This window comes from Tachyglossus aculeatus (genome assembly GCF_015852505.1).
Source record: "Tachyglossus aculeatus isolate mTacAcu1 chromosome 12 unlocalized genomic scaffold, mTacAcu1.pri SUPER_6_unloc_1, whole genome shotgun sequence".
Lineage (NCBI taxonomy): Eukaryota > Metazoa > Chordata > Mammalia > Monotremata > Tachyglossidae > Tachyglossus > Tachyglossus aculeatus.
The window spans coordinates 19,804,746-19,827,112 of record NW_024044828.1 but is presented as its reverse complement, the minus strand read 5'-3'; the positions used below and the strand labels follow the sequence as shown (position 1 = coordinate 19,827,112).

Sequence of the window (22,367 nt, the reverse complement as noted above, 5' to 3'; positions counted from 1 at the left end):
CGCACACCGTAAGCGCTCAATAAATATGATTGAATGAGTGAACTTCCCCCTCTCCATCCCCCTCATCTTACCTCCTTCCCTTCCCCACAGCACCTCTATATATGTATATATGTTTGTACATATTTATTACTCTATTTATTTTACTTGTACATATCTATTCTATTTATTTTATTTTGTTAGTGTGTTTGGTTTTGTTCTGTCTCCCCCTTTTAGACTGGGAGCCCGCTGTTGGGTAGGGACAGTCTCTAGATGTTGCCAGCTTGGACTTCCCAAGCGCTTCGTCCAGTGCTCTGCACACAGTGAGCGCTCAATAAAAACGACTGATTGATTGATTGATTGATTGATTGAATGTGAGCCCGTTGTTGGGTAGGGACCGCCTCTCTCTGTTGCCCACTTGGACTTCCCGAGCGCTTAGTCCAGTGCTCCGCACGCCGTAAGCGCTCAATAAATACAATTGATTGATTGATTGATTGAATGTGAGCCCATTGTTGGGTAGGGACCGCCTCTCTATGTTGCCCACTTGGACTTCCCGAGCGCTTAGTCCAGTGCTCCGCACACAGTAAGCGCTCAATCAATACAATTGATTGATTGATTGATTGATTGAATGCGAGCCCGTTGTTGGGTAGGGACCGCCTCTCTATGTTGCCCACTTGGACTTCCCGAGCGCTTAGTCCAGCGCTCCGCACGCCGTAAGCGCTCAATAAATACGATTGATGATGCTGCTGATGAACGGCGGCAAGTTGGCAGGTCCCGGAGTCCCGAGGCCTAGCGTGGGGGCCCTCCCAATCAATCAATCAATCAATCAATCATATTTATTGAGCGCTTACTATGTGCAGAGCACTGTACTGAGCGCTTGGGAAGGACAAGTTGGCAACATCGAGAGACGGTCCCTACCCAACAGTGGGCTCACAGTCGAAAAAGGGGAGACGGATGACAAAACCAAACGTACCCAGAAAATCAAATAAAGAGAACAGGGGGTTTCCCTGGCAGTGCCAGCCCCCGGGGGGTGGGGCCGGGGGAGGCGTCCTCCCCGCCCCTCCCCGGCCTTCCCGGCGTCCGCGGGCACCGGAGGGCGGCTCGGAGGAGGCGGCGGATGCCCCTGCCCTCGGGCCCGGCGGGGATGGAGCTGGAGCGGGCCCCGCGCCGGACGGTGCGGGAGCTGCGCTCCCTGTTCGAGGCCCGCTGTGCTGCCAACAGCCCCGGCCCCCCGTCTCTGGGCCCCGGGCGCGGGGCCCGGGGGCCGAGCGTCCCCCGGCCGACCGTGACGGCGGAGGAGTCCGGCCCGGGCCCGGGGCCCCCGGCCCGGCCCCGGGCCCCCCGGCCGGCCCCGCCGTCGGGGGGGCGGGCGGCTCCCCCGGCCCCGCCGGCCGTCCACCTCCTCCGTGTCGTCCACCGGCTCCTCCTCGCTGCTCGACGACTCGGAGGACGAGCTGCTCGGCCGCGGCGACCGGCGGACCCGGGGCCACGTCCGGCTGGAGGCCGCGCCCCCGCGGGACCCCCGACAGGTCAAGGGGGCAACGACAAGGGGGCGGGCAACGACAAGGGGGCAACGACAAGGGGGGGGCAACAAGGGCCAGGCCTCGCCCGACACCTGCCCCCTCCTTGGGGTCAAGGGTCACGCCCGGGGGGCTCCCCCCCTGCATCACCCGGGCAGAAGGGCGGGCCTCACCCAATAATAATAACGGTGACATTAGCGTATGTGCACGTAATAATAATAATAATAATGGCATTTACACCTAATGATGATAACGATGGCATTGTTATATATATATATAGTTATATTTATAGTTGTTACAGTTATAATAGATTATATAGATTATATTATACATGACATTGTATAATCATAGATAATACATTTCATATATTAATACATTGTATATTTATATACATTAATATATATTATATCATATACATTAATTATATATTAATACATTCATTTATATGCATCGTATATTTATATTATATATAAATATACGATGCATATAAATGAATGTATTAATATTGTATATTTCATATATGTATTATATGATGATATATGATATGGTATATAATGTAATATATATAATATATTATAGCTATAATAACTATAAATATAGCTATATATAATAATGCCATCGTTATTATTATTAGGTGTAAATGCCCTTATTATAATATATATATTATATGTATTATATATATTATATATATTATATGTATTATATATATTATATATATCATATGTATATATTGATATATTATATGTGTGTTATATGTATTATATATGTAATATGCTATGTGTATAATGTATGTGTATGTATATGTGCATATTATACATGATATGTATATGTATGATATATCATCATCAATCGTATTTATTGAGCGCTTACTGTGTGCAGAGCGCTGGACTAAGCGCTTGGGAAGTACAAGTTGGCAACATATAGAGACGGTCCCTACCCAGCAGTGGGCTCACAGTCTATATATATATATATAATATATATATTATAGAGAAGCATTGTGGCTCAGTGGAAAGAGCAAGGGCTTGGGAGTCTAGAGGTCGTGGGTTCTAATCCCCGCTCTGCCACTTGTCAGCCGTGTGACTTTGCGCAAGTCACTTAACTTCTCTGGGTCTCAGTTACCTCATCTGTAAAATGGGGATTTAAAAACTGTGAGCCCCTCGTGGGGCAACCTGATCACCTTGTATCGCCCCAGCGCTTAGAACAGTGCTTTGCACATAGTAAGTGCTTATCAAATGCCATTATTATTATTATTATTATTATATGTGCACGTAATAATAATAATAATAATGGCATTTACACCTAATAATAATAACGATGGCATTATTATATGTGCACGTAATAATAATAATGGCATTTATTAAGCGCTTAGTACGTGCAGAGCTCTGTTCTAAGCGTTGGGGGGGGGGGATACAGGGTGATCAAGTTGTCCCACCTGGGGCTCACAGTCTTCATCCCCATTTTACAGATGAGTTGTAAAGTGGCTTGCCCGAGGTGACACAGCAGACGTGGCGGAGCCGGGATTTGAACCCATGATCTCTGACTCCAGAGCCCGGGCTCTTTCCACTGAGCCACGCAAAGCACTGTTCTGAGCGCTGGGGAGTTTACAAGATAATGATGGCATTTGTTAAGCGCTTACTGTGTGCAAAGCGCTGTTCTAAGCGCTGGGGAGTTTACAAAATAATAATAATGATGGCATTTATTAAGCGCTTAGTACGTGCAGAGCTCTGTTCTAAGCGTTGGGGGGGGGGGGATACAGGGTGATCAAGTTGTCCCACCTGGGGCTCACAGTCTTCATCCCCATTTTACAGATGAGTTGTAAAGTGGCTTGCCCGAGGTGACACAGCAGACGTGGCGGAGCCGGGATTTGAACCCATGATCTCTGACTCCAGAGCCCGGGCTCTTTCCACTGAGCCACGCAAAGCACTGTTCTGAGCGCTGGGGAGTTTACAAGATAATGATGGCATTTGTTAAGCGCTTACTGTGTGCAAAGCGCTGTTCTAAGCGCTGGGGAGTTTACAAAATAATAATAATGATGGCATTTATTAAGCACTTACTATGTGCAAAGCACTGTTCTAAGCGCTGGGGAGTTACAAGATAATAATGATGGCATTTATTAAGCGCTTACTGTGTGCAAAGCACTGTTCTAAACGCTGGGGAGTTTACAAGATAATGATGGCATTTATTAAGCACTTACTGTGTGCAAAGCACTGTTCTAAGTGCTGAGGTGTTTACAAGGTGATAATAGTGATGGCATTTATTAAGCGCTTACTGTGTGCAAAGCACTGTTCTAAGTGCTGAGGAGTTTACAAGGTGATGATAATAGTGATGGCATTTATTAAGCGCTTACTGTGTGCACAGCACTGTTCTAAGCGCTGGGGAGTTTACAAGATAATAATAATAATGATGGCATTTATTAAGCGCTTACTGTGTGCACAGCACTGTTCTAAGCGCTGGCGAGTTGACAAGATGATCAGGTTGTCCCACATGGGGCTCACGATCTTCATCCCCATTTGACAGATGAGGGAACTGAGGCCCAGAGAAGTGAAGTAACTTGCCCAAAGTCACCCAGCTGACAAGTGGCAGAGGCGGGATTTGAACCCATGACCTCTGACTCCAAAGCCCGGGCTCTTCCCCAAATGCTCCCTCCTTGGGGGCAGGGGTCAAGGGTCAGAGAGGGGCTCCCCCCTGGAGGAGGCGGGCCTGGAGGAGGACACCTGTTCCCTTCCTTCCCCAGGAGGAGGAGGAGGAGGAGGAAGGAGGGCCACGGTGGAGTCGCAAATTTCCATGGATTTAGGGGTGGGATGGGTGAGCTGGATGGATAGGATAAGAAAAGCAGCGTGGCTCAGTGGAAAGAGCCCGTGCTTGGGAGTCAGAGGTCATGGGTTCAAATCCCGGCCCCTCCACTTGTCAGCTGGGCGACTTTGGTCAGATCGCTTCACTTCTCTGGGCCTCAATTCCCTCATCTGGAAAATGGGGATGAAGACTGGGACAACTTGATGACCTTGTATCCCCCCCTAGCACTTAGAACAGTGCTTCACACTAGTAAGCGCTTAATAGATGTCATCATTATGATTATCGGTGGGTGAGGGGGCTGGGTTAGTTCAGTGCTCTGCACACGGTAAGCGCTCAGTAAATGGGATCGGAGGAATGGGTGAGTGGGTGGATGGGTGGGTGGGTGAGGTGGGGGGGTTCAGTGCTCTGCATACAGTAAGTGCTCAATAAATGTGATTGAATGAATGAATGGTTGAGGGGGGTGAGGTGAGTGGGTGGATGGATAGGTGAAGGGGGTGGGTTAGTTCAGTGCTCTGCACACAGTAAGCGCTCAATAAATGGGATTGATTGAATGAATGAATGGTTGAGGGGGGTGAGGTGAGTGGGTGGATGGGTGAGTGGGTAGATAGGTGGGTGAGGTGGGTGAGGGGGTGGATAGGTGAGGGGGGTGGGTTAGTTCAGTGCACGGTAAGTGCTCAATAAATGTGATTGGATGAATGAATGCATGGGTAAGGGGGGTGAGGTGGGTTAGTTCATTGCTCTGCACACAGTAAGCTCTCAATAAATGGGATACTGATTGAATGAATGGGTGAGGGGGGTAAGGGGGTTGGTTAGCTCAGCGCTCTGCACACAGTAAGCGCTTAATACATGGGACTGAATGAATGAATGAATGGGTGAGGCGTGGGTTAGTTCAGTGCTCTGCACACAGTAAATGCTCAATAAATGTGATTGAATGAATGAATGAATGGGTGAGGGGGGTGAGGTGGGTTAGTTCATTGCTCTGCACACAGTAAGCGCTCAATAAATGGGATATTGATTGAATGAATGGGTGAGGGGGATGAGGGGGGTGAGAGGGTTGGTTAGCTCAGCGCTCTGCACACAGTAAGCACTCAATAAATGGGATTGAATGAATGAATGAATGGGTGAGGGGTGGGTTAGCTCAGCGCTCTGCACACAGTAAGCGCTCAACAAATGGGATTGATTGAATGAATGGGTGAGGGGGGTGAGGGGGGTGAGAGGGTGGGTTAGCTCAGCGCTCTGCACACAGTAAGCGCTCAATAAGTGGGATTGAATGAATGAATGGGTGAGGGGGTGGCTTAGTTCAGTGCTCTGCACACAGTAAGTGCTCAACAAATGGGATTGATTGAATGAATGAATGGGTGAGGGGGTGGATAGGTGGGTGAGGGGGGGTGGGTTAGTTCAGTGCTGTGCTCACAGTAAGTGCTCAATAAATGTGACTGACAATGAATGGGTGAGTGGGGGTGAGGTAAGTGGGTGGGTGGATGCGGAGGCAGATCCCAGGGGGGCCGGGGGGCCGCTCCCTCCTTCCTGCCCGAGCCCACCCTCACCTGGTACTTCCCAAGCGCTTAGTACAGTTCTCTGCACATAGTAAGCGCTCAATAAATACGATTGAATGAATGAATGGCTGGCCCGGGACCCCCGCCCCACCGATCGCGCCCCTTTTCCTCGCGCCAGGGAAACTGAGGCCGCCCCCTCCCCTTACCCTTCCTCTCCCCCGGCCCTCTCTCCCTCCCTCCGTCCTTCTCAACCCCCCTTCCTTTCATTCATTCATTCGTTCAATCGTACTTATTGAGCGCTTACTGTGTGCAGAGCACTGTACTGAGCGCTTGGGAAGTACAAGTTGGCACTAAGTTGGCACCTCCGTCCTTCCTCCCTCAGCCTGCCTCAGTGGAAAGAGCCGGGGCTGGGGGCGGTCAGAGGTCGTGGGTTCTAATCCCGGCCCCACCACTTGTCAGCTGGGTGACCCTGGGTAAGTCACTTCACTTCTTTTAGACTGTGAGCCCACTGTTGGGTAGGGACTGTCTCTAGATGTTGCCAACTTGTACTTCCCAAGCGCTTAGTACAGTGCTCTGCACACAGGAAGCGCTCAATAAATACGATTGATTGATTCTCTGGGCCTCAGTTCCCTCATCTGTCAAATGGGGATAAAGCCTGGGAGCCCCAGACAATCTGATCACCTTGGATCTCCCCCAGTGTTTAGAACAGTGCTTGGCACATAGTAATAATAAGGATGATGATGGCATTTGTTAAGCGCTTACTCTGTGCCAAGCACTGTTCTAAGCGCTGGGGAGGCTACAAGGTGATCAGGTTGTCCCACGGGAGGGCTCACAGTCTTCATCCCCATTTTACAGATGAGATAACTGAGGCCCAGAGAAGTGCAGCGACTTCCCCAAAGTCACATGGCTGACAATTGGCGGAGGTGGGATTTGAACCCACAACCACTGACTCCCAAGCCCAGGCTCTTTCCACTGAGCCACGCTGCTTCTCTAAGCGCTTAATAATACTAATAATACTGATGGTACTTGCTAAGCGCTTAACAAATACCATCACTATTATTATTGCCACTATCATTCTTCTTATTATTCCTCCTCTTCTGCCATCCGCCCAGAACAGTGCTTGGCACATAGTAAGCGCCTAACAAATACCAACATTATGAGAGAAGCGGCGTGGCTCAGTGGAAAGAGCCCGGGCGTTGGAGTCAGAGGTCAGGGGTTCAAATCCCGGCTCTGCCAATTGTCAGCTGGGTGACTTTGGGTAAGCGCTTAGAACAGTGCTTTGCACATAGTAAGCGCTTAATAAATGCCATTATTATTGTCACTTCACTTCTCTGTGCCTCAGTTCCCTCATCTGTCAAATGGGGATGAAGACTGGGAGCCCCCCGGGGGACAACCTGATCACCTTGTATCCTCCCCAGCGCTTAGAACAGTGTTTTTCACATAGTAAGCGCTTAATAAATGCCATCATTATTATTGTTATTTTCACTTCTCTGTGCCTCAGTTCCCTCATCTGTCAAATGGGGATGAAGACTGTGAGCCCCCCGGGGGACAAGTTGATCATCTTGTATCCTCCCGAGCGCTTAGAACAGTGCTTTGCGCATAGTAAGCGCTTAACAAATGCCATTATTATTATTATTGTCACTTCACTTCTCTGGGCCTCAGTTCCCTCATCTGTCAAATGGGGATGAAGACTGGGAGCCCCCCGGGGGTCAACCTGATCACCTTGTTTCCCCCAACGCTTAGAACAGTGCTTTGCACATAGTAAGCGCTTAATAAATGTCATTATTATTATTGTCACTTCTCTGTGCCTCAGTTCCCTCATCTGTCAAATGGGGATGAAGACTGGGAGCCCCCCCGGGGGACAACCTGATCACCTTGTTTCCCCCAACGCTTAGAACAGTGCTTTGCACATAGTAAGCGCTTAATACATGCCATTGTTATTATTGTCACTTCTCTGTGCCTCAGTTCCCTCATCTGTCAAATGGGGATGAAGACTGGGAGCCTCCTGAGGGACAACTTGATCACCTTGTGTCCTCCCCAGCGCTTAATACAGTGCTTTGTGCATAGTAAGCGCTTAACAAATGCCATTATTATTATTATTAAGTCACTTCACTTCTCTGGGCCTCAGTTCCCTCATCTGTCAAATGGGGATGAAGACCGGGAGCCCCCCGGGAGACAACCTGATCACCTTGTAGCCTCCCCAGCGCTTAGAACAGTACTTTGTGCATAATAAGTGCTTAATAAATGCTATCATTATTATTATTGTAACCTCCCCAGCACTTAGAACAGTGCTTTGCACATAATAAGTGCTTAATAAATGCTGTCATTATTATTATTGTAGCCTCCCCAGCACTTAGAACAGTACTTTGCGCATAATAAAAGTGCTTAATAAATGCTATCATTATTATTATTGTAACCTCCCCAGCGCTTAGAACAGTGCTTTGCGCATAATAAGCGCCTCATAAATGCTATCATTATTATTATTGTAACCTCTCCAGCGCTTAGAACAGTGCTTTGCGCATAATAAGCACTTCATAAATGCTATCATTATTATTGTAGCCTCCCCAGCGCTTAGAACAGTGCTGTGCGCATAATAAGTGCTTCATAAATGCTATCATTATTATTATTGTAAGCTCCCCAGCACTTAGATCGGTGCTTTGCGCATAATAAGTGCTTAATAAATGCTATCATTATTATTATTGTAGCCTCCCCAGCGCTTAGAATGGTGCCTCGTGCATAAGAGCTTCATAAATGCTATCATTATTATTATTGTAGCCTCCCCAGCATTTAGAACAGTGCTTTGTGCATAATAAGTGCTTCATAAATGCTTAGAGAAGCAGCGTGGCTCAGTGGAAAGAGCCCGGGCTTTGGAGTCCGAGGTCACGGGTTCGAATCCCAACTCCACCACATGTCAGCTGTGTGATCTTGGGCAAGTCACTTGACTTCTCTGGGCCTCAGCTCCCTCATCTGTAAAATGGGGATTAAGACTGTGAGCCCCACGTGGGACAACCTGATCACCCTGTATCCTCCCCAGCGCTTAGAACAGTGCTTTATACATAGTAAGCGCTTAACAAATGCCAATTATTTTTTATTATTATTATTTTCATAAATGCTATCATTATTATTGTAACCTCCCCAGCGCTTGGAACAGTGCTTTGCGCATAGTAAGCGCTCACTAAATGCCGTCCTTATTATTATTTTTATGATCCGAGCCCCCTCCCGGCCCTCCCTTCTTGCCCCCCGCGGGTGTCTCAACACCCCCGCAGCCCCTTCCTGAGTGTGAGTGGGTCTGTGAGTGTGAGTCTCTATATGTTGCCAACTTGTCCTTCCCAAGCGCTTAGTACAGTGCCCTGCACACAGTAAAAGCTTAATAAATACGATTGATTGACTGATTGATTGTGAGTGTCCACGTGAGGGGGGTCAGGCTGGAGCAGCAGCCCCCACGCTCCCTGGTTTGACCCCCCCCCTCTCTCTCTCTCTCTCTTCCAACTGAGGCATCTTAAAAATAGGCATCCACGTCCCCTTTCCAGGGCGACCAAGCTGCTCCAGCCTTGCCATTACATAATTGGCAGGATTTCATCTCATTTTCCAGCCCCCCTCCCCGGGCAGGGGGACAAAAATGGGGCCTGGAGGAGGGTGGGCCTGGTAAGGATGAGCTGCCAAGGAGGGAGAGCCGGCATTCCTGGGTCCTGGGTGCCAGACTTGGCCCCCAAATGTGCTCTCACACGTGTGCGTGTTGGGGTGGGGGGCGGGTGGCAGGGCCCCGAAGCTCCCCGTGACTCAGTTCCCCCACCTGGGCCTAAAAATACCTGCCTCCTGGGCGTGCTGAGCGGCTCAATTAAGAAAAGTCATCTGCCAGGGAGAATGAGGAAGAGAAGCTGGCTCACACCCCCGGACACGTGCCCGGCGTGGGAAGAACAGGGCTGGGGGTGGGGTGGGGGGCTCAGGGGAAGGAGGACCGGCTTGGGAGGCAGGGATCGTGGGTTCGAATCCTGGCCCCGCCGCTGGTCAGCTGCGTGACTTGGCGCAGGGGCGCTTCACTGCCCTGGGCCTCAGTGGCCTCATCTGGAAAATGGGGGTTAAGACTGTGAGCCCCACGTGGGACAACCTCATCACCTTCTATCTCCCCCCCCCCAGCGCTTAGAACAGTGCTTGGCACATAGTAGGCGCTTAATAAATACCATCATTATAGGGGGATGTAGGACACACGTGCCCCAGGCCCCGGGGGGGAGAGGGTGCGGACCCCCTTAAGTCCCTTCTCCATCCCCACCCCGGGCACTCAAACTCCAACCCGACACCACGTGGCTCACCCCCCACCCCTTCTCCACAGTGTTCTGCACAGAGTAAGCACTTTAATAAATGCCAATATTTTTATTAATTAATTATTATTTTATCTTAATTATTCTCAATAATTTATTATTAATAATGTTGGTATTTATTAAGCACTTACTCTGTGCAGAGCACTGTTCTAAGCACTGGGGAGGATACAAGGTGATCAGGTTTTCCCCCGGGGGGCTCCCAGTCTTCATCCCCATTTGACAGATGAGGTCACTGAGGCTTGAATGAATGAATGAATGAATGAATCTAGCTTTATTTTTATCTATTCTGATAATAATTATAATAATGATGGCATTTGTTAAGCGCTATGTGCAGAGCACTGTTCTAAGCGCTGGGGGGGGGGATACAGGGTGATCAAGTTGTCCCACGTGGGGCTCACAGTCTTAATCCCCATATTACAGATGAGATAACTGAGGCTCAGAGAAGTGAAGTGACTTGCCCGAGGTCACACAGCAGACGTGGCGGAGACGGGATTCGAACCCGTGACCTCCGACTCCAAAGCCCGGGCTCTTTCCACTGAGCCACGCTGCTTCTCTTGACACCCGCCCACATGTTTTGTTTTGTTGCCTGCCTCCCCTTTCTAGACTGTGAGCCCGTTGTCTCTAGAGGCTGCCAACTTGGACTTCCCAAGCGCTTAGTCCAGTGCTCTGCACACAGTAAGCGCTCAATAAATACTATCGAATGAATGAATGAGTGAAATGACTCGCCCAGAGTCACACAGCTAAGTGGCAGAGCCGGGATTAAGGTGCCAAGGTCGGGGCCGTGGGCGGTGGGGGGCTTTTTTCCTCCTCTTGGACCCCCCGGGACCCCCCAACCCAATGACCCTCTTCTGGGCTCAGTCAGAGACCCTCCCCTCTTCATTGTCACTCATTCAATCTTATTTATTGAGCGCTTACTGTGTGCAGAGCACTGTACTAAGCGCTTGGGAAGTCCAGTGCCCTCCCTGGGCAAACAGCTTGGCAGGAGTTAAGGGGTAGGGATGTTGACACAGCCGGACTTGCAGAGAGGAGCCCCTGTGGACTTTGCCACATGCCCGGGGGTGAGGAGGGGGAAGGGCTGGGCCTTGCCCCGAATAATAATAATAATAATAATAATAATAATAATAATGGCATTTGTTAAGCCCTTACTATGTGCAAAGCACCGTTCTAAGTGCTGGGGGGATACAAGGTGATCAAGTTGTCATCATCAATCGTATTTATTGAGCGCTTACAATGTGCAGAGCACTGTACTAAGCGCTTGGGAAGTACAAATTTGCAACATATAATCATATAATATATTAATATATAATATAATATAATGATAATGATATAATATATTATATAATATATTATATAATATATTCTATAATAATAATATAATAATAAGTTGTCCCACGTGGGGCTTGCAGTCTTCATCCCCATTTTACAGATGAGGTCACTGAGGCCCAGAGAAGTGAAGTGACTTGCCCAAGGTCACACAGCAGACATGTGGCGGAGTCGGGATTCGAACCCATGACCTGTGACTCCAAAGCCCGGGCTCTTTCCACTGAGCTACACTGTACCCAGGCGAGGGCTAAGGGCATCGCCTATTGCCCGCCCCGGCCCCCCCCCCCGCCCCCCCAGTCAATCATATTTATCGAGCACGCTTATTGTAAGTAAGTAATGATGGTATTTATTAAGCACTAACTATGTGCAAGGCACTGTTCAAAGCGCTGGGGAGGTTACAAGGTGATCAGGTGGTCCCACGGGGGGCTCACAGTTTTCAATCCCCCTTTTAATCAATCAATCGATCGTATTTATTGAGCACTTACTGTGTGCAGAGCACTGTACTAAGTGCTTGGGAAGTTGACCTTTTAGAGATGAGGTCACTGAGGCACAGAGAAGTTAAGTAACTTGCCCAAAGTCACCCAGCTGACAGTTGGCGAAGCCGGGATTTGAACCCATGACCTCTGACTCCAAAGCCTGTGCTGTTTCCACTGAGCCATGCTGCTTCTCCAATAATAATAATGATGGCATTTGTTAAGCGCTTAATCTGTGCCAAGCACTGTTCTAAGCGCTGGGGAGGTTACAAGATGATCTTGTCCCACAGGGGGCTCACAGTCTTAATCCCCATTTTACAGATGAGGTCACTGAGGCACGGAGAAGTTAAGTAACTTGCCCAAAGTCACACGGCTGACAGTTGGCAAAGCCGGGATTTGAACCCATGACCTCTGACACCAAAGCCTGTGCTCTTTCCACTGAGCCACGCTGCTTCTCCAATGAGTAATAATAATAAATACGATTGATTGATTTATTAAGCTCTTACTATGTGCTTCTCCAATGAATAATAATAATAATGATGGCATTTATTAAGCGCTTACTATGTGCTTCTCCAATTAATAATAATAATAATGATGGCATTTATTAAGTGCTTACTATGTGCTTCTCCAATGAATAATAATAATAATAATGATGGCATTTATTAAGCGCTTACTATGTGCTTCTCCAATGAATAATAATAATAATGATGGCATTTATTAAGCGCTTACTATGTGCTTCTCCAATGAATAATAATAATAATGATGGCATTTATTAAGCATTTACTATGGGATTCTCCAATGAATAATAATAATAATTATGATGGCATTTAAGCGCTTACTATTTTCTTCTCCAATGAATAATAATAATAATGATGACATTTATTAAGCATTTACTATGGGATTCTCCAATGAATAATAATAATAATTATGATGGCATTTAAGCGCTTACTATTTTCTTCTCCAATGAATAATAATAATAATGATGACATTTATTAAGCATTTACTGTGGGCTTCTCCAGTGAACAATAATAATAATAATGATGGCGTTTATTAAGCGCTTACTATGTGCAAAGCGCTTAGTACATTATTAATACTAAGCGCTTGGGAAGTACAAGTTGGCAACATCTAGAGACAGTCCCTACCCAACAGTGGGCTCACAGTCTAGGAGGGGGAGACAGAGAACAGAACCAAACATACTAACAAAATAAAATAAATAGAATAGATAGGTACAAGTAAAATTGGCCTCGGCTCGGGTTGCCAACCGGAGAGGGGACGGAGCGTGGGCGCCCCATGGGGCTCTCAGAGCTGACTTATGACTCTATTTATTGATTTATTTTATTTGTACATATTCATTTTGTCAATATGTTCTGTCTTGTTGTCTGTCTCCCCCTTCTAGACTGCGAGCCCCCTGTTGGGTAGGGACCGTCTCTATAGTCATTCAGTCGTATTTATTGAGCGCTTACTGCGTGCAGAGCACTGGACTAAGCGCTTGGGAAGTCCAAGTTGGCAACATATAGAGACGATCCCTACCCAACGGTGGGCTCACAGTCTATAGGTTGCCAACTTGTACTTCCCAAGCGCTTAGTCCGGTGCTCTGCACGCAGTAAGCGCTCAATAAATACGATTGAATAAATGTCCCTCATCATCCCCTCTCTCTACGCCCCCCGACATCATCCAGCATTCTCACGGAGGCCGGAGGCCCAGGATCCGGCAAGCCGGGCACGAGGGGTGCCTCGGTGCCAAGGACGGGAGGGAGCGTCCGGGGGAGGTGAGGCCGGGGCTGCCCGCCCACCAGGCCACCGACTCAATCAATCAATCGTATTTATTGAGCGCTTACCATGTGCAGAGCACTGTACTAAGCGCTTGGGAAGTCCAAGTTGGCAACATCTAGAGACGGTCCCTACCCAACTGGGGGCTCACAGTCTCCAATTCCGTCTGTCTGCAGGCAAGAGCCCCTGGGCCCTGGCAGAAGATTAGGACGATGGTCAACCTACCGGTCATCAGCCCCTTCAAGAAACGCCAGCCCTGGGTGCAGCTGGCCGGGCACACAGGTGGGACAGGGGGCAAATCGCCTGGGGCCTAGCAGGGACTGGTGACGTTGGCGCGGGGCAATCAATCCATCAGTCGATCGTATTTATCGGGCGCTTATAGTGTGCCAGACACCATATTAAGCGCCCGGGAGAGGATAATAATAGAGTTGGTGGATGTGTTCCCGGCCCACAAGGAGCTTACGGCCTAGAAGGGAAGACGGGCATTAATATAAATAGATCAATGATGGATATGGACATCAGGGCTGATGGAGGGGGAAATAATAGACTGTGAGCCCACTGTTGGGTAGGGACTGTCTCTATATGTTGCCAATTTGTACTTCCCAAGCGCTTAGTACAGTGCTCTGCACATAGTAAGCGCTCAATAAATACGATTGATGATGATGATGATAAAGAGAAGCAGCGTGGCTCAGCGGAAAGAGCGCGGGCTTTGGAGTCAGAGGTCAGGGGTTCAAATCCCGGCTCCGCCAATTGTCAGCTGGGTGACTTAGGGCAAGTCGCTTAACTTCTCTGGGCCTCAGCTACCTCATCTGTAAAACGGGGGATTAAGACTGTGAGCCCCCTGCGACAGAACTTGATCACCTTGTAACCTCCCCAGCGCTTAGAACAGTGCCTTGCACGTAGTAAGCGCTTAATAAATGCCATCATTATAATTATTATAAAGGGCACAAATCCAAGCGCAACGATCCCGCAGCACTTATTTATGTATCCGTAATTTCTTTAATATTAATGTCTTGTCTCCCTCTCTGGACTGTAAGCTCGTTGTAGGCCGGGAATTCATGCATTCGATCGTATTTATTGAGCGCTTACTGTGTGCGGAGCACTGGACTAAGCGCTTGGGAAGAATGTGTCCGTTATCCAGTTGGGTAGTAATAGTAATAATGGCATTTATTAAGCGCTTACTATGTGCAAAGCACTGTCCTAGGCGCTCGGTCTAGTGCTCCGCACGCAGTAAGTGCTCACTAAATACGATTGATTGATCGATGGATTGATTGATCAAAGGGATTGGGAGGAAGCAGGGCCCCTGGGGCGGAGCGGGCAGGGCAGCGTCTCTTATTAAACGGTCCCCAATGTCGCAGGGAGCTTCAAGGCGTCCGGGACCAGCGGGCTGATCCTGAAACGCTGCTCGGAGCCGGAGCGCGACTGTCTGGCGCGGCTGATGGAGGACGCCCTTCGGGGCTGCGTACCCGCCTTCCACGGGGTCGTGGAGCACGAGGGCGAGACCTACCTGGAGCTTCAGGACCTGCTGGCCGGCTTCGACGCGCCCTGCGTGCTGGACTGCAAGATGGGGGTCAGGTGAAGCAGGGGGGTCACCAGGAGCAGCGGGGCCTCGGGGTTAGGTCGCTGACTTGGGAGCCATTCACTCACTCATTCAATCGTATTTATTGAGCGCTTACCGGGTGCAGAGCGCTGGACTAAGCACTTGGGAAGTCCAAGTCGGCAACATCTAGAGACGGTCCATACCCGACAGCGGGCTCACAGGCTAGAAGGGGGAGACAGAGAACAAAACAAAACATGGGGACAGGTGTCAGGTCATCAGAATAAATAGAAATAAAGCTAGATGCACAGCATTAACAAAATAAATAGAATAGTCAATAGGTACAAGTAAAATAAATAGAGTAATAATTCATTCAATCGTATTTATTGAGCACTTACTGGGTTCAGAGTGCTGGACTAAGCGCTTGGGAAGTACAAGTCGGCAACATCTAGAGACGGTCCCTACCCGACAACGGGCTCACAGGCTAGAAGGAGGAGACAGACAACAAAACAAAACATGGGGACGGGTGTCAGGTCATCAGAATAAATAGAAATAAAGCTAGATGCACAGCATTAACAAAATAAATAGAATAGTCAATAGGTACAAGTAGAATAAATAGAGTAATAATTCATTCAATCGTATTTATTGAGCGCTTACTGGGTGCAGAGCGCTGGACTAAGCGCTTGGGAAGTCCAAGTCGGCAACATCTAGAGACGGTCCCTACCCGACAGCGGGCTCACAGGCTAGAAGGGGGAGACAGACAACAAAACAAAACATGGGGACAGGTGTCAGGTCATCAGAATAAATAGAAATAAAGCTAGATGCACAGCATTAACAAAATAAATAGAATAGTCAATAGGTACAAGTAAAATAAATAGAGTAATAATTCATTCAATCGTATTTATTGAGCACTTACTGGGTGCAGAGCGCTGGACTAAGCGCTTGGGAAGTACAAGTTGGCAACATCTAGAGACGGTCCCTACCCAACAGCGGGCTCACAGGCTAGAAGGGGGAGACAGACAACAAAACAAAACATGGGGACAGGGGTCAGGTCATCAGAATAAATAGAAATAAAGCTAGATGCACGTCATTAACAAAATAAATACAATAGTCAATAGGTACAAGTAAAGTAAATAGAGTAATAATTCATTCAGTCGTATTTATTGAGCGCTTACTGGGTGCAGAGCGCTGGACTAAGCGCTTGGGAAGTACAAGTCGGCAACATCTAGAGACGGTCCCTACCCAACAACAGGCTCACAGTCTAGAAGGGGGAGACATTCAACAAAACATGTGGACAGGTGTCAGGTCATCAGAATAAATAGAAATAAAGCTAGATGCACGTCATTAACAAAATAAATAGACTAGTCAATATGTACAAGTAAAATAGAGTAATAAATTTATTCATTCATTCATTCAATCGTATTTATTGAGCGCTTACTGTGTGCAGAGCACTGGACTAAGCATTTGGGAAGTCCAAGTAGGCAACATCTAGAGACGGTCCCTACCCACCAACGGGCCCACAGTCTAGAAGGGGGAGACAGACAACAAAATAAAACATGTGGACAGGTGTCAAGTCGTCAGAACGAACAGAATTAAAGCACATCATTCACAAAATAAATAGAATAGTAAATATGCACAAGTAAAATAGAGTAATAAATCTGTGCAAACATATGTACAGGTGCTGTGGGGAGGGGAAGGAGGTAGGGGCGTCTTCCACTTGGTTGTGGGGTGACCTTGGGGAAGTCCCTTCACTTCTCTGGGCCTCAGTTCCCTCATCTGTGAAATCGGGTGGCGACCGCAAGCCCCACATGAGACATGGACTGTGTTCAGCCTGATTGGGTTGTAGCCACCCCAGCGCTTACAACAGTGCCAGGCACGTAGTAAGCGCTTAACAGAGAAGCAGCGTGGCCTATCAGTCAATCAATCAATCGTATTTATTGAGCGCTTACTGTGTGCAGAGCACTGGACTTAGCGCTAGCGGATAGAGCGCGGGCCTAGGAGCCAGAAGGACCTGGGTTCTAATCCCGGTTCTGCCTCGGGTCTGCTGTGTGACCTCGGGCAAGTGGCTTCACTTCTCTGTGCCTCGGTTCCCCCATCTGGAAAATGGGGATTAAGTCTTTGCGGGTGGGATAGGGACTGCGTCCCACCTGATTAGATTGTATCTACACCAGTGTTTAGAACAGTGCTCGACACAGTAAGCGCTGAACAAGTGCCTCCGTTATTAAATATGGGAAAAAAACAAAGAAAAGCGCATGCCCACGACGGGAGGGGCCGTCCCACTGGAAGCCCGCTGTGGGCAGGAAATGTATCTGTTTATTAATAATAATAATGGTATTTAAACGCTTACTATGTGCAAAGCACTGTTCTAAGCGCTGGGGAGATACAAGATGATCAGGTATATATGTATACATGTTTGTACGTATTTAATACTCTATTTTATATTTGTACATATTTATTCTATTCATTTTATTTTGTTACTATGTTTTGTCTTGTTGCCCGTCTCCCCCTTCTAGACTGTGAGCCCACTGTTGGGTAGGGACCATCTCTGTATGTTGCCAACTTGTACTTCCCAAGCGCTTAGTACAGTGCTCTGCACACAGTAAGCGCTCAATCAATACGATTGAATGAATGAATGAATAATAATGATGGTAGTTGTGTAGGGTGAGCTCTCCCTACCCAACAGGGGGCTCACAGTCTAGAAGAAATAATAGAAATAATATTTCTATTTTTACAGAAATATTTCTTTCTATATATTCTATAGATAATATTCTACAGAATATCAATCAATCAATCAATCAATCGTATTTATTGGGCGCTTACTGTGTGCAGAGCACTGGACTAAGCGCTTGGGAAGTACAAGTTGGCGACCCGTTGAGACGGTCCCGACCCAACAGGGGGCTCACAGTCTAGAAGAAATAATAGAAATAATATTTCTATTTTTACAGAAATATGTCTTTCTATACATTCTATAGATAATATTCTATAGAATATCAATCAATCAATCAATCGTATTGAGCGCTTACTGTGTGCAGAGCACTGGACTAAGCACTTGGGAAGTCCAAGTTGGCGACCCATAGAGACGGTCCCGACCCAACAGGGGGCTCACAGTCTAGAAGAAATAATAGAAATAATATTTCTATTTTTACAGAAATATGTCTTTCTATATATTCTATAGATAATATTCTATGGAATATCAATCAATCAATCAATTGTATTTATTGAGCGCTTACTGTGTGCAGAGCACTGGACTAAGCGCTTGGGAAGTCCAAGTTGGCGACCCATAGAGACGGTCCCGACCCAACAGGGGGCTCACAGTCTAGAAGAAATAATAGAAATAATATTTCTATTTTTACAGAAATATGTCTTTCTATATATTCTATAGATAATATTCTATAGAATATCAATCAATCGTATTTATTGAGCGCTTACTGTGTGCAGAGCACTGGACTAAGTGCTTGGGAAGTACAAGTTGGCGACCCATAGAGACGGTCCCGACCCAACAGTGGACTCACAGTCTAGAAGAAATAATAGAAATAATATTTCTATTTTTACAGAAATATTTCATTCTATATATTCTATAGATAATATTCTATAGAATATCAATCAATCGTATTTATTGAGCGCTTACTGTGTGCAGAGCACTGGACTAAGCGCTTGGGAAGTCCAAGTTGGCGACCCATAGAGACGGTCCCGACCCAACAGGGGGCTCACAGTCTAGAAGAAATAATAGAAATAATATTTCTATTTTTACAGAAATATTTCTTTCTACATATTCTATAGAATATCAATCAATCAATCGTATTTATTGAGCGCTTACTGTGTGCAGAGCACTGGACTAAGCGCTTGGGAAGTCCAAGTTGGCGACCCATAGAGACGGTCCCGACCCAACAGGGGGCTCACAGTCTTCTCTGTCTAGTGTTGCGCCGTCCTCTCCCAAGAGCGTAGTCCAGTGCTCTGCTCGGGGTAGGCGCCCAATAAGTACGATCGAGTGGACGAACGAATGGAGGGCTGGGCCGCCCCCTTCCCACAGGACCTACCTGGAGGAGGAGCTGAGCAAGGCTCGGGAGCGGCCCAAGCTACGCAAGGACATGTACAAGAAGATGGTGGCGGTGGACCCCGGGGCCCCGACGGCCCAAGAGCATGCGCAGCACGCGGTCACCAAGCCCCGCTACATGCAGTGGAGGGAGAGCATCAGTTCCAGTACCACCCTGGGCTTCCGGATCGAGGGCATCAAGGTGGGCACCACGCCGGCCCCCCGTTTCCATCCCCTGTCCGGGCACCAGCCCGCCCAGTCTACCCTCCTGGGCCCTGGACCTCCACCACAACTCTGCTGTGAGACCTTGAGCAAGTCACTTCACTTCTCTGAGCCTCAGTTCCCTCATCTGTAAAAACGGGGATCAAGACTGAGCCCCACGTGGGACAGCTTGATCACACTGTATCCCCCCCAGCGCTTAGAACGGTGCTTGGCACATAGTAAGCGCTTAACAAATGCCATCGTTATTATTATTATTATCAGTCGATCGTATTTATTGAGCGCCTATTATGCGTATTTCGGAGAAGTCGCCAAGACTTGTATCTACCCCAGGACTTAGAACAGCGCCTCGTTAGAGAAGCAGCAGGGCTCAGTGGAAAGAGCCTGGGCTTTGGAGTCAGGGGTCAGGGGTTCGAATCCCGGCCTTGCCAATTGTCAGCTGGGTGACTTTGGGCAAGTCACTTCACTTCTCTGGGCCTCAGTTCCCTCATCTGCAAAATGGGGATGAAGACTGGGAGCCCCCCGTGGGACCACCTGATCTCCTTGTTACCTCCCCAGCGCTTAGAACAGTGCTTTGCACGTAGTAAGTGCTTAATAAATGCCATTATTATTATTATTCATTCATTCAATCATACTTATTGAGCGCTTACTGTGTGCAGAGCACTGTACTAAGCGCTTGGGAAGTACAAGTTGGCAACATATAGAGACAGTCCCTACCCAACAACGGGCTCACAGTCTAGAAGACTGCAAGGAGGCAGGAGCTTGCAGAGGGAGTGAGGAATGAGAAGCAGCGTGGCTCAGTGGAAAGAGCATGGGCTTTGGAGTCGGAGGTCATGGGTTCGGATCCCGGCTCTGCCACGTGTCTGTTGTGTGATCTCGGGCAAGTCACTTAACTTCTCTGTGCTGCAGTGACCTCATCTGTCAAATGGGGATGAAGACCGTGAGCCCCCCGTGGGAAAACCTGATCACCTTGTATCCTCCCCAGCGCGTAGAACAGTGCTTTGCACATATTAAGCTCTTAATAAATGCCATTATTATTATTATTATTCGCTGGGCCTCGCTTAACCTCGTGTGTAGAATGGGGGCGGACATCGTGAGACCTAAGTCAATCAATCAATCATTCGTATTTATTGAGCGCTTACTGTGTGCAGAGCACTGTACTAAGCGCTTGGGAAGTATAAGTTGGCAACATATAGAGACAGTCCCTACCCGACAGTGGGCTCACAGTCTAAAAGTGTGAGACATGGACTTCAAGTCCCGGCTCTGCCAGTTGTCAGCTGTGTGACTTTGGGCAAGTCACTTAGCTTCTCTGGGCCTCAGTTCCTTCATCTATAAAATGGGGATTGTGACTGTGTGCCCCCCTGTGGGACAACCTGATCACCTTGTAACCTCCCCAGCGCTTAGAAAAGTGCTTTGCACATAGTAAGCGCTTAATAAATGCCATCATTATTATTATTATTATTATCTACCCCAGCCACGCCGCTTCTCCCCCAGCGCTTAGAACGGTGCTTGGCCTGTAGTAAGCGCTTAACAAATGCCATCATTATTATTATTATTATTATTTAGTCCTTAGGGAGGCCCCTTTTAGACTGTGAGCCCACTGTTGGGCAGGGACTGTCTCTATATGTTGCCCATTTGTACTTCCCAAGCGCTTAGTACAGTGCTCTGCACATAGTAAGCGCTCAATAAATACGATTGATGATGATGATTTAGTCGGGGAAGGCCTCTTGGAGAAGGCTCTGCGGGTGGGGAAAACGATGGTCCGTCCGACAGGGATGGGGAGGGAGATTCAGGCCCGAGGTACGTCCGTGGGAGAGATTTTTCCGGCCCCCTCCTCCCGGCCCTTGCCAGTCACCCCCAAAACTCTCGCCCCCAGAAAGCCGACGGTTCCTGCAACACCGACTTTAAGACGACCAGGAGCTGGGAACAGGTGGAGCGGGTCTTCACCGAGTTTCTGGACGGGGACGCCGAGGTGCTGGTGAGCGGAGAGCGGGGAGAACGTGTGCGTGTGTGTAGGGGGGGAAAGGGGACCACTGCGGAGCCCCGGGATCCTTCCCCCATCCCTCTCCCCCATCCTCTGGTCCTCCCTCCCATCCCGCATCCTCTCCCCGCTCCAGGAGCGATACCTGAGCCGCCTGCGGCAGATCCGGACCACGCTGGACGTGTCCGAGTTCTTCCGGAGACACGAGGTGAGCGGGCCCGGGGGGTCGGAGGTCAGGGGTCGGGGATCTGGGGGTCGGGCCGCCCCTGAGCCTGCGGCCCTGCAGGTGATTGGCAGCTCCCTGCTGTTCGTCCACGACCGGACCCGGCGCGCCGGCGTGTGGCTCATCGACTTCGGCAAGACCACCCAACTGCCCGGCGGACAGACGCTGGACCACCGACGGCCCTGGGAGGAGGGCAACCGCGAGGACGGCTACCTGCTGGGGCTGGACAATCTCATCGGCATCCTGGCCGGCTTGGCCAAGAGGTGAGGCCGGCCTCGCCCCCGCCGGGGCCCGCGGGGCGGGCGGGCGGGCGGCCTCGCCTGCCAGTGCGTGCTCCGGCTTGGACTGCGGCCGAGGGCGGTGACTCCTTCCGGACCGGCCCCGGGGGGCCCGGCGGCGGTGGACTGGGCTGAGCCGCAGGACGGCTAGCGCGACTGACCCCCGACTCGGCGGGTCCGTCCCCCCGCTCCCAGCCAGCGCGCCGGCCTTTCTTCTAGCGGACCCTCACTTGGTTTTTATTGCGGGGTCGTGGGGGAGAAAGGCCTTCCCCTTCGCTTTATCCTTCGCATCCCCTCTTCCAGCGGGGCTAGGGCTATCCCGGGCTCAGAGGTCAGGCCTGGGGATTTCCTTCGACACTCGCTGTCAATAGCCTCAGGTTCACAGTCCAAAATTAGCCCGCTGATCCTCCCCTACCCCAACAAAACA

General features: G+C 49.0%; 1 protein-coding gene across 1 annotated transcript; it reads left to right on the top strand.

Moving 5' to 3' along the window:
• The first annotated feature begins 1,093 nt into the window (after nucleotides 1–1,093).
• ITPKA (inositol-trisphosphate 3-kinase A) lies at nucleotides 1,094–21,950 on the top strand. Its single transcript, XM_038741082.1, has 8 exons — nucleotides 1,094–1,300; nucleotides 1,425–1,505; nucleotides 13,846–13,951; nucleotides 15,028–15,244; nucleotides 19,237–19,441; nucleotides 21,335–21,436; nucleotides 21,576–21,647; nucleotides 21,726–21,950. Exons 1-8 carry the CDS (start codon nucleotides 1,094–1,096, stop codon nucleotides 21,927–21,929), a joined length of 1,194 nt encoding a protein of 397 aa, XP_038597010.1. The 3' UTR covers nucleotides 21,930–21,950.
• Nucleotides 21,951–22,367: the final 417 nt, after the last annotated feature.